This window comes from Urocitellus parryii, chromosome 1, assembly GCF_045843805.1.
Source record: "Urocitellus parryii isolate mUroPar1 chromosome 1, mUroPar1.hap1, whole genome shotgun sequence".
NCBI lineage: Eukaryota > Metazoa > Chordata > Mammalia > Rodentia > Sciuridae > Urocitellus > Urocitellus parryii.
The window spans coordinates 165427973-165440786 of NC_135531.1; the positions used below are offsets into that span (position 1 = coordinate 165427973).

Below are 12814 nucleotides of genomic sequence, written 5' to 3' on the forward strand. Positions count from 1 at the left end.
AAGCACAGCATATGGAGAAGCCCCTGGAAGTTCAGCTGCATCATCTGTAACTCAGGAAGACTCTGCTGCTGGCAAGGAAGGAAGAGGTCAAATTAAGTCCTAGGGGTACAACGATTCCAACAATCTTCTCCAATCCCTGGAAGGGGTAGGTGGATGGACAGTGGACTTGGGTAGCTGCTTTTTGGGTGAGCACTTGTCCATTTTCTGTTGCTAACAACAAAATACCACAGACTGGATAAGTCATGAAGAAAAAAGGATTATTTGGCTCAGAGTTCTGGTCCAAGGTCGAGGGGCTGCATCTGGTAGTGGTCTTCTTGCTGGCAGAGTCCAGGGATGGGCCAGGCATCACATGGTGAGACAGGGAGTGCAGGCATGTGTCCTCTGACCTCTGTCCCTCTTTTTATAAACTCCTCAGAATTCAATCATGAAGGCTTACCCCTTACCTAATCTTTTTTGGGGGGCAGGATACTGGAGACTGAACTCAGGGGCACTTGACCACTGAGCCACATCCCCAGCCCTATTTTGTATTTTATTTAGAGACAGGGTCTTACAGAGTTGCTTAGTGCCTCACTTTTGCTGAGGCTGGCTTTGAACTCACCATCCTCCTGCTTCAGCCTCCTGAGCTGCTGGGATTATAGGCGTGTGCCACCTCCCCTGCCCCTTATCTAATCTTAATTGCTTTCCAAAGGCTCCATCTCTAGGGGGAGGTTTCTAGCTTCTTAATACCTCAATAGGGATTAAATACCTTAATAGGGATTAAGGTATTTAATCTTAATATCTTAATAGGGATTAAACTCCAACACGAGTTTTGGAGGAGACAAACCATGTTCAAATCATAGCAGTGAGCATTCTTAGTCCTACTAAAAACATGATGCCAAGGTTGAGAAGGACCTGAGAAGGACCCTCACAAGTTCAGCCTCCTCTTTATCTTTCTGACAAGAGGACGAGGCTCAGAAAGGTGCCCAGCAGACATGTGAGGTCCCCCAGCTCCCAGAGGTCCTGTGGGGCTCTCCATGTTTCTGAGTCAGAGGAGCTGGACACACCGGTGGGAGCTGGATGGGGGGTTATAAAGAGCCTCTGTTGACCTTGGTCGGTGGCAGGGGTTAGCTTTCCTGGATACTCTTGCCACCTTGGGTGGGTCTCTTTCTGGATCAGAAGATTTGAACAGAAGGTGACAGTTGATGATCATTGTGGGACACTAGGCACATTTGCTCACCAATGACTCATTTAGTTACATTTAGAAGGACAGTGAACAGAAGACTCAAGTTCAAGGGCTCAGGAGTGAGCTGCTGACCAGATGGAGTCTAGAGAAAAGGTATCAGTCTATTTGATATCTTAGGGTTTTGAAGATATATTAAATAAGCAAACTGGCAGAAATTTGACTACCTTGGTTTTCTTCTTTCATCAGCCAACAATATTCTCACCTACCAGTTCTGACTGTGGCCGAGCGCCAGGCTGTGCATGGAGCTGAGCTGTCTCTGGGGATAGTGTGGGACTCCCATGAGCACAGGCTGGGCAAGAAGTGAATTCTTTAGAATTGGATATGGAGGGTACAGAAGGTGATCTTGACCAGTTAAAACTTTAAAAATTGACCACGAGTATTTTAGCAGAATTATCTGGATTGTTGGTCTTGCCAAGGGCCACCTAGGACATCACTTTTTAAAAAAGTGTGTCTCGGATAATTTCAAAATATGAAAATCAGTTACATGTGTTCATAGCTCTTGGATCAGCAAGCCCTCCCTCGTGCTTTAAAAGTATGACTTGACCTATTGTTGGTATTTAACTTCTGGGGGTCTCAGCCTCTGTGGTCTGTGGACAGATACCTTCCCAGGAGACAGATGAGCTGTGGCTTACCTCTGGGTGGTCTCCATCTTAGAGGTTTCAGGCAAGGATGAGAGTGTCAGGGACTGGAACCTCTTCCAGTGCATGATTCCGGGAATAATGTCCTGCAATGAAAGTTGGCTCAGGGGTAGAGCATGGAAGGGAACTGGTTGGTGGGGTGGAGTCTAGGAGGATTTCATTTCATTCAGCTATTTTCAATCTCAAAATGTTAGCTGCAAATTTATCATTTCATTAAATATGATTGAATTTTGCCAAAGCAAAAAAAGACAATTGCTTTTGTGACTGTAAAATCGAAAAGGGCAACACAGAAGTGCACCTGCTCCTGCTTCCTTAGCCATACAAGCAACATGTCCTTGTGATGGGGGCAGATGTGGCCTTACGATTGGCTTTGAGGATTATGGATGTAATACTAATGCCCCATTCAAAGAGGATGGGTCATTCTCCAGATGGTAAGACAAACAGGGAAACTGTGTGTGCAAATGTGTTGGTGAAGCGCCAAATGCTGTCAGGAGACCATCAGCTCAGCTGAGTGCAAGACATGGGATGGGGAGGGGGCAAGGCACACCTGGAAAGGCCGGTGGTCACCATGGGCCTCGTGGGCCTAGCTAATGAGCGTGGAACTGCTCACACAGGCAGTAGAACCCTGGCATTCAAGCAGGAACTGACATGATCAGATCTGTATCAAAAGATTTTTATGGAGTCCTGACCACAGCAGTGGTGAGCCATAGGGGAAACTAGGGGGAGAGTGGCAGTTTATGTAACTCTTATGTAAGAGGCAGGCTGGTTGGATAGGGGAATGAGCAAGAGGGAGGGATTAAGGACCACCTGAATTCTGTGCACATCCATAGAACAAAAAGGCAAGTGGGAAATGGGCATGGTGGTGTTCTCCTATAATCCCAGCCACTTGGAAGGCTGAGACAGGTGGATCAGAATTTCGAGGCCAATGAGACTTCACTATAGTGAGACCCTGTCTCAAAATAAAAAGTGAAAAAGGACTGGGACGTAGCTCAGGGGTAAAGCTGCATGGGTTCAATCCCTGGTTATTCCACTCTACTCCCTCACCCCACACATGCAAGTGAGGGCTAAGGCACTTCAGAGTATGGTGGGTGGAAGTCAGAGATAATGACCCAAGTTAGAGATTTGTTGAGTTTGAGGGGCCTGAGAGTAATCCTGAAGAAGTGTCTCTGGATATTCAGGTCAGGTTGGTCACTGGGGTAGAAGGAACTCTTTGGAGCCCCTTCTTTACTGTGCCTTGTCTGTCCTGATGTTTCTACACTTGTAGGGGCAAAAGCAAGAAGAGGTCAGACCATGGGCTTATGCCAACCATGTGACCATTTCACAAGGTTGAAATTCAAGTGAGTGAACATGCATGGCCTTTAAGGGGGAAACGTGAGAATGTTGAAAAAAGGGGGAAGCAGGTAACCCAAGAAGTGAGTCTGGACGGGACCAGAGTGGGGCCGAGTCTCCGCCCGTGTCCCTTTAGGGCTGGCCGATGAGGGCGGTGGTTACCATTCTTGCTCTGCAGCTGTGGCTCTGAGCCTCATTTTTTCTAATTTCAGTGGTGTCCCTCCACCCTTGTGCCCTGCCCCTCCCCACAGCCCAAGGCCAGCTCTGCCAGGGGGCTGGGGGATGGCCTTACCGTGTGATGGAGAAACTGCTTTTGGGTGAGAGGAATGCTGGACCCCTTGTGGCACTCCTTGGTGAACATGTACTTGGGGTGGGGGCAGAGGTGGTAATCTATCAGCGTCTCTGCATAGGTCAGAGGGCGCTTGACGGCAAATAATCCTGGGTTGGGATTCTGCAGTAGAGAGGAGAAGAGCTTTTGTTTATCTGTTCCCAAGCCAGGCACAGGACAGGCGTCTGCCCAGGCTCTTCGAGGCTCCTGCTAGCACTAACACTCCCGGTCCCATGGCGGCTCGTCTGGAGAGCAGAAGTGGGAGAGCACGTGCCTTCAAGTTGGCGGCATTTTAAAATATCACACCATCCATAAACGCCACTTCTCTGGTTTAAGAGCTTCACTGCATACCACTGGGACTTACCAACCTCACATGGAAACAAGTCTAATTGAAATCACAGCTTAAAATGGCTTAAAGTATTTGTTTCTAACTATGATGAATTAGGGGGAATTATTAAATAAGCAAAGTGGTTTTAAAAAGTAAAAAAAAAAAAAGCTTCTTGTTCTGAAAACAAAAATAGCCTCTTAGAAATAACTTTAAAGAGAAGACAAAGAAGAGGGTGACATTTGATCGACCAGGAAATGTCAATATTATCATTGTTTTTGGTAGTATTTTTGATTCAGGAAGGCTGAATCATTGGGATACAGTATCTGGTTTTATGGGAGATCTTGTTTTTTTTTTTTTTTTAAATAACTTTAGTTAGTTTTTTTTTTAATGTGGTGCTGAGGATCGAATTGAACCCAATGCCTCACACGTGCGAGGCACACACTCTACCACTGAGCCACAACCCCAGCCCTCGTGTTTTGTTTTGCTACTTTTTTTTTTAAAGCAGACCTAATGGATGCACAGAGCAATTCTATGAAAATACTAAAATACAGAGCCTTTCAATATTCTTTCCAGAGCTTGAGCAGTAGATCCCCTGTCCTTGCTCCAAACAACAACACAGCTTCCCCCTCACAGTTGCTTCATCTCAGATGTTTAAGAACCACTGAGATTTTGTTCATTTTATTAGTATGATATTTTTTAACAATGAAAAAAATACAGGGCAGAGCGGGGAGGTCAGTGGTAGAGCACTTGCCCAGTGTGTGTGAGGCCCTGGGTTCCATCACAAAACAAACAAACAAGAAATACCACCCCCCCAAAACAAAACAAAACACCAAACCAAACCCATGATTCCACTTGACTTATGGAAATTTGATCTCAGTGTCAAGAAACAGATGTCCCTCCACGACTTAAATGGCATGTAGCTAGACTGGGAGGCACTCTGATTCCCAGATGCAAGGCAGGGGAAGGCCAGATGTAGTGTGCTGGTGAGGGAACAACACTGCAAAAATTGTGGGCTGTGGATGCAGAGAGGCTCACCTGCAGCCTGGGGGCAAGATGCAGAGAGGGCTCTCTGCTAAATGTCTGGTTGCAAAGGTTGGGGAGGCGGGAGGTGGGGAAGCCCACAGAGGGTGCCTGCAATGCCCACATAATGTAGAAATAAGCACACGCCTCTGTGAGCACTTGCAGTTGAGGCAAAGGGGCACAACACCAGAGGGGAAATTACCTCTGGGCCTTCAGGGGTGTCTCTGCTGTGGTCAATGGAGGGCATGAGAAGCTGTTCGTGGCCAGAACTCTTAGTCTGTCTTGGGCCAAGTGTGATGAATGTGATCTTTTTGCAAATGGCAACAGCACTGTCTGCAAGAGTCGTCAAATTTCAGATTCCCCTGGATGGCCTTGGTTACTGGAGTTAAGTGATCTGAGCGGTCATCCCATGATGATTTTAATTGTCCTCAAGGTTATGTGTGCATATGGTAGCATCTCACCAGGCTGCAAGGATTAGCAACCATAAGCTGTGGATTCCTGTGGTCCCTTCCTGTCCTTAAGCCCCCACCCCAGAGGCTACTTCTTTATTTCTGGGTTTTGTGCCTCTCATGGTCATGACCTTCACTCTAAACATTATACTTATTCTTCCATTTCTTTTAAAAAAAATTTTCTTAGTTGTATATGGACACAATGCCTTTATTTATTTTATGTGGTGCTGAGGATGGAACCCGGTGCCTCACGCATACTAGGCAAACGCTCTACCACTGAGCTACAACCACAGCCTATTATTTTTCCATTTCTTGATTAACAGATTCAGATGTGCACCAAGCAGAAAGAAACGCAAGCAGTATGAAAAGACAAGGAAAGAAAGGACCACAAACAATGCAGGTCAACTCAACTTTAGAAGAGGTAATAGCTGCAACAGATGGAATGTCAGATAAAGAGTTCAGGATATATATGCTTCAGATGATCTGGAGTCTCAAGGAAGACATGAGACAGCAAAATCAGACAATGAAAGATCACATTGACAAACAAATCCAGGAAGTAAAAGATCAATTTCACAGGGAGATAGAGGTAATAAAAAACAAACAAATAGAAATCCTAGAAATGCAGGAAACAATAAACCAACTTAAAAACTCTATTGAGAATACTACCAGCAGAGTAGATCACTTAGAAGAGAGAACATCAGACAATGAAGACAAAGTATTTCAACTGGAAAAGAACATAGACAGCTCAGCAAGTCTGCTAAGAAACCATGAGCAGAACATCCAAGAATTACGGGACAATATCAAAAGACCAAATTTAAGAGTCATTGGGATACAGGAAGGCACAGAGCTCCATACCAAAGGAATAAACAGTCTATTCAGTGAAATAATACGAGAAAACTTCCCAGACTTGAAGAATGAGACAGAATCCCAAATCCTAGAAGCCTACAGGACGCCAAATGTGCAAAATTATAAGAGATCCACACCTAGACACATTATAATGAAGATGTCCAACATACAGAATAAGGAGAGAATTTTAAAAGCTGCAAGAGAAAGAAAGCAGATTACATTTAGGGGTAAACCAATCAGGATAACAGCTGATCTCTCAACACAGACTCTGAAAGCTAGAAGATCCTGGAATAACATATTTCAAACACTGAAAGAAAATGGGTTCCAACCAAGAATCGTGTATCTGGCGAAATTAAGCTTCAGGATAGAAGATGAAATTAAAACCTTCCACGATAAACAAAAGTTAAAAGAATTCGCAGCTAGAAAACCATCTCTTCAAAAAATCCTTGGCAAAACATTACAGGAAGAGGAAATGGAAAATAACATTGAAAACCAACAATGGGAGGTAGGACAGTAAAGGGGGGAAAGTAGTCAAAGAGGATAACAAATCAGGTTTAGTAACATCAATAAACGAATATGGCTAGAAGAACAAACCATATCTCAATAATAACCCTAAATGTTAATGGCTTAAACTCACCAATCAAGAGACACAGGCTAGTAGAATGGATCACAAAACAAGACCCAACAATTTGCTGCCTACAGGAGACGCATCTGATAGGAAAAGATATTCATAGACTGAAGGTGAAAGGTTGGGAAAAATCATACCACTCATATGGACTGCAGAAACAAGCAGGAGTGGCCATACTCATATCTAATAAAATAGATTTCAAGCCAAAGTTAATCAAAAGGGATAAAGAAGGACACTTCATACTGCTCAAGGGAACCATACACCAACAAGACATAACAATCATAAATATATATGCCCCAAATAATGGTGCAGCTGTGTTCATCAAGCAAACTCTTCTCAAGTTCAAGAGTCTAATAGACCACCATACAATAATCATGGGAGACTTCAACACACCTCTCTCACCACTGGACAGATCTTCCAAACAAAAGTTAAATAAGGAAACTATAGAACTCAATAACACAATTAACAACCTAGACTTAATTGACATATATAGACTATACCACCCAACATCAAGTAGTTACACTTTTTTCTCAGCAGCACATGGAACCTTCTCAAAGATAGACCATATATTATGTCACAGGGCAACTCTTAGACAATATAAAGGGGTAGAGATAATACCATGCATCTTATCTGATCACAATGGAATGAAACTGATAATCAATGATAATAGAAGGAAGGAAAAATCAAGCATCACTTGGAGAATGAACAATAGGTTGCTGAATGATCAATGGGTTTTAGAAGACATCAAGGAGGAAATTAAAAACTTCCTAGAGTTAAATGAAAACACAGACACAACATATTGGAATCTATGGGACACATTGAAAGCAGTTCTAAGAGGAAAATTCATTGCTTGGAGTTCATTCCTCAAAAAAAGAAAAAAACAACAAATAAATGATCTCATACTTCATCTCAAAATCCTAGAAAAAGAAGAGCAAAACAACAGCAAAAGAAGTAGAAGGCAAGAAATAATTAAAATCAGAGCGGAAATTAATGAAATTGAAACAAAAGAAACAATTGAAAAAATTGACAAAACTAAGAGTTGGTTCTTTGAAAAAATAAATAAAATTGACAGACCCTTAGCCATGCTAACAAAGAGAAGAAGAGAGAGAACCCAAATTACTAGCCTACGGGATGAAAAAGGCAATATCACAACAGACACTTCAGAAATACAGAAGATAATCAGAAATTATTTTGAATCCTTATACTCCAACAAAATAGAAGATAGTGAAGGCATAGATAAATTCCTTAAGTCTTATGATCTGCCCAGATTGAGTCAGGAGGATATAGACAACCTAAACAGACCAATAACAATAGAGGAAATAGAAGAAACCATCAAAAGATTACCAACTAAGAAAAGCCCAGGACCGGATGGGTATACAGCAGAGTTTTACAAAACCTTTAAAGAGGAACTAACACCAATACTTTTCAAGCTATTTCAGGAAATAGAAAAAGAGGGAGAACTTCCAAATTCATTCTACGAGGCCAACATCACCCTGATTCCGAAACCAGACAAAGACACTTCAAAGAAAGAAAACTACAGACCAATATCTCTAATGAACCTTGACGCAAAAATCCTCAATAAAATTCTGGCGAATCGGATTCAAATACATATCAAAAAAATTATACACCATGATCAAGTAGGATTCATCCCTGGGATGCAAGGCTGGTTCAATATACGGAAATCAATAAATGTTATTCACCACATTAATAGACTTAAAAATAAGAACCATATGATCATCTCAATAGATGCAGAAAAAGCATTCGACAAAGTACAGCATCCCTTTATGTTCAAAACTCTAGAAAAATTAGGGATAACAGGATCATACCTCAACATTGTAAAAGCAATCTATGATAAGCCACAGGCCAGCATCATTCTGAATGGAGAAAAATTGAAGGCATTCCCTCTAAGATCGGGTACAAGACAGGGATGCCCTCTCTCACCACTTCTGTTCAACATAGTCCTCGAAACACTGGCCAGAGCAATTAGGCAGACGAAAGAAATTAAAGGCATAAAAATAGGAAAAGAAGAACTTAAATTATCACTATTTGCAGAAGATATGATTCTATACCTAGCAGACCCAAAAGGGTCTACAAAGAAGCTATTAGAGCTAATAAATGAATTCAGCAAAGTGGCAGGATATAAGATCAACACGCATAAATCAAAGGCATTCCTGTATATCAGCGACAAATCCTCTGAAACGGAAATGAGGACAACTACTCCATTCACAATATCCCCCCCAAAAATAAAATACTCGGGAATCAACCTAACAAAAGAGGTGAAAGATTTATACAATGAAAATTACAGAACCCTAAAGAAAGATATAGAAGACCTTAGAAGATGGAAAAATATACCCTGCTCATGGATAGGCAGAACTAACATCATCAAAATGGCGATAATACCAAAAGTTCTCTATAAGTTCAATGCAATGCCAATCAAAATCCCAACAGCGTATCTTGTAGAAATAGATAAAAGAATCATGAAATTCATATGGAATAATAAAAGACCCAGAATAGCAAAAACAATGCTAAGCAGGAAGTGTGAATCAGGTGGTATAGTGATACCAGACTTCAAACTATACTACAGAGCAATAGTAACAAAAACAGCATGGTACTGGTACCAAAACAGGCGGGTGGACCAATGGTACAGAATAGAGGACACAGTAACCAATCCACAAAACTACAACTATCTTATATTTGATAAAGGGGCTAAAAGCATGCAATGGAGGAAGGATAGCATCTTCAACAAATGGTGCTGGGAAAACTGGAAATCCATTTGCATCAAAATGAATCTGAATCCCTATCTCTCGCCATGCACAAAAGTTAACTCAAAATGGATCAAGGAGCTTGATATTAAATCAGAGACACGGCATCTGATAGAAGAAAAAGTTGGTTATGATCTACATATTGTGGGGTCAGGCTCCAAATTCCTCAATAGGACACCCATAGCGCAAGAGTTAACAACTAGAATCAACAAATGGGACTTACCCAAACTAAAAAGTTTTTTCTCAGCAAAAGAAACAATAAGAGAGATAAACAGGGAGCCTACATCCTGGGAACAAATCTTTACTCCACACACTTCAGATAGAGCCCTAATAACCAGAATATACAAAGAACTCAAAAAATTAGACAATAAGATAACTAATAACCCAATCAATAAATGGGCCAAGGACCTGAACAGACACTTCTCAGAGGAGGACATACAATCAATCAATAAGTACATGAAAAAGTGCTCACCATCGCTAGCAGTCAGAGAAATGCAAATCAAAATTACCCTAAGATACCATCTCACTCCAGTAAGAATGGCAGCCATTAGGAAGTCAAACAACAATAAGTGCTGGAGAGGATGCGGGGAAAAGGGCACTCTTGTTCATTGCTGGTGGGACTGCAAATTGGTGCAGCCAATTTGGAAAGCAGTATGGAGATTTCTTGGAAAGCTGGGAATGGAACCACCATTTGACCCACCCTTCTCAGTCTATTCCCTAAAGACCTAATAAGAGCATGCTACAGGGACACTGCTACATCGATGTTCATAGCAGCTCAATTCACGATAGCAAGATTGTGGAATCAGCCTAGATGCCCTTCAATAGATGAATGGATAAAAAAAATGTGGCATTTATACACTATGGAGTATTACTCTGCATTAAAAAATGACAAAATCATAGAATTTGGAGGGAAATGGATGGCATTAGAGCAGATTATGCTAAGTGAAGCTAGTCAATCTTTAAAAAACAAATACCAAATGACTCCTTTGATATAAGGGGAGTAAACAAGGATAGGGTAGGGACGAAGAGCTTGAGAAGAAGATTTACATTAAACAGGGATGAGAGGTGGGAGGGAAAGGGAGTGAGAAGGGAAATCGCATGGAAATGGAAGGCGATCCTCAGGGTTATACAAAATGACATATAAGAGGAAAGGAGGGGTAAGACAAGATAATACAAATGGAAGAAATGATTTACAGTAGAAGGGGTAGAGAGAGAAAAGGGGAGGGGAGGGGAGGGTTAGGGGAGGGGGGATAGTAGAGAATGGGACAGACAGCAGAATACATCAGACACTAGAAAGGCAATATGTCAATCAATGGAAGGGTAACTGATGTGACACAGCAATCTGTATACGGGGTAAAAGTGGGAGTTCATAACCTACTTGAATCAAACCGTGTAATATGATGTATTAAGAACTATGTAATGTTTTGAACGACCAATAATAAAAAAACAAAAACAAAAGCAAAAACAATCTCAGATGATATCTACTGAATCACTGTTACACAAGGTAAGGATTTGGTGCATGTATATGAATGCCTCATAAAAGCTTCTTTCCAATTTTAAACAGCACATTGCTCTTTTTTTTTTTTTAAGAGAGAGAGAAATTTTTTTTTTTTTTTTTTTTTTTTTTTTTAGTTTTCGGTGGACACAACATCTTTATTTTACTTTTATGTGGTGCTGAGGATCAAACCCAGCGCCCTGCGCATGCCTGGCGAGTGTGCTACCGCTTGAGCCACTTCCCCAGCCCAGCAGCACATTGCTCTTTTAGTAACTTACCTTTGTGACTTGACATGACATGCTTTGGTACTTTTTCTGCAGTACTGGCTGGGAATCAAACCCAAGGCCTCCCATATGCTAGCCAGGTGCTCCTCCAATGACCTATACTCCCAGTTTACCTCTATTTCTTCAGTATTTACCCCTATTTTCATGTGAGTGTTTCCACTAAAAATGAACACATTATCATTCCCATGCTTTCCTGTACCTTTTCTCTGCAAGGCCAAGTAAAGGCTCAGATTATAATTTTTTTTTTTGTGTGTGTGTGTGAAGGTTTAATATCTTGCTAGAGTTAACAGCTTTTTCCTAGCATGTGCGATGTCCCTGGGTTTGACCTCCAGTACCACAAAAACAAAAAACAGTTCAATATCAATATCATGGCCTGTGGTTCACTGATGGAGAAGAGTTCTAGTATCCAGGGTAAATAGATTCTATTTTAAAAATTTCCATCAACTCTTAAAAAATCACATGAAATTTTAATTTGGTTTCCTAGTTGAAACATATGGATTTTTAGTTGTTTTTTTTTTCCTGCCTGGAGTTTATAATTGCCTTTTGTTTTTCTTGAATAATATGCCTTTATAAAATCTGTGGGTGTTTCCATTCTCTTAACTGCACCAGTTGAGTGTGGAGTCTCCCTTTCCTAGATACCTCTTTACCAGAGCCTCCTCTAGGCTCCTTGCCTATGTGCATCGCAAGTCTTTATATAATGCTTTACTGATTGTTACCAGTATTTCTTTCTCTTTTTGTCTCTTTTCTTTCTTTTTTTTTGGGGGGGGGGTTCTCATACTTTCTTTTGCTGCTGTATTGATGTATAATTTCCATATAATAAATCACACATATTTCAATATACAATTTGGTGTGTTTTGACTTAAATTACGCCTTCAAAACCCCATTCCACCATACAAATAATAAACATTTCCACTCTCCCAGATGTATCTCATGCCTTTTGTCATCTCTTCATCCCCATATCTTGTCCCTTTATACCTGTCCACCTAATCCATCATCAGGCAGCCAGTAATCTGCTCTCTGTTTCTATGAATTACTTTAGATGTTCTGGACTTTAATATAAATGGAACAATGCAGTATGTGCTCTTTTTATCTGACTTCTTTTACAAGCATGACCATTTTGAGAATCATATATGTTTTTACATTATCAAGAAGAGTTCATTCTTTTCCATTACTCAAATGTATTCCATTGTACTTTTATACCACAATTTGTTTATCCACTAACCTGCTGTTAGGCAACCCCCACCCCCATGCACATACTTTTGGCAACATATGAAGCTGCCATGAATATTCTTGCATAAGTCTCATGCCTCCATTTATCTTGGATAAATACTCAGGAGTAGAATGGCTAGATCATATGGTCCCTGCATGTTTGCTAACTTTGTAAGAAACTGTCAAACTGTTTCTACTATAGTTGTACCCTTTAAACTCCCACCTGCAGTCTTTTTAATTTTAGATCATATTATAACAGAGGTATCTCATTGTAGG

The 12814-nt window shown here is 41.1% G+C and overlaps 2 protein-coding genes across 18 annotated transcripts in view; both read right to left on the reverse strand.

The window, feature by feature from the left end:
- The window catches only part of LOC144256697 (tyrosine-protein phosphatase non-receptor type 4-like), an 851727-nt gene that overhangs the window by 120137 nt on the left and 718776 nt on the right, over positions 1-12814 (reverse strand). The gene's annotated exons all lie outside the window — the stretch shown is intronic.
- The window catches only part of LOC144254632 (cilia- and flagella-associated protein 221-like), a 92938-nt gene that overhangs the window by 17704 nt on the left and 62420 nt on the right, over positions 1-12814 (reverse strand). For both annotated transcript variants that reach the window (XM_077798033.1, XM_077798031.1), the window contains exons 19-20: positions 3482-3640; positions 1855-1946 (exon numbers count right to left, since the gene is read on the reverse strand). In XM_077798033.1, coding sequence (XP_077654159.1) covers positions 1855-1946; positions 3482-3640 — 251 coding nt within the window. The remainder of the gene's footprint in view (positions 1-1854; positions 1947-3481; positions 3641-12814) is intronic.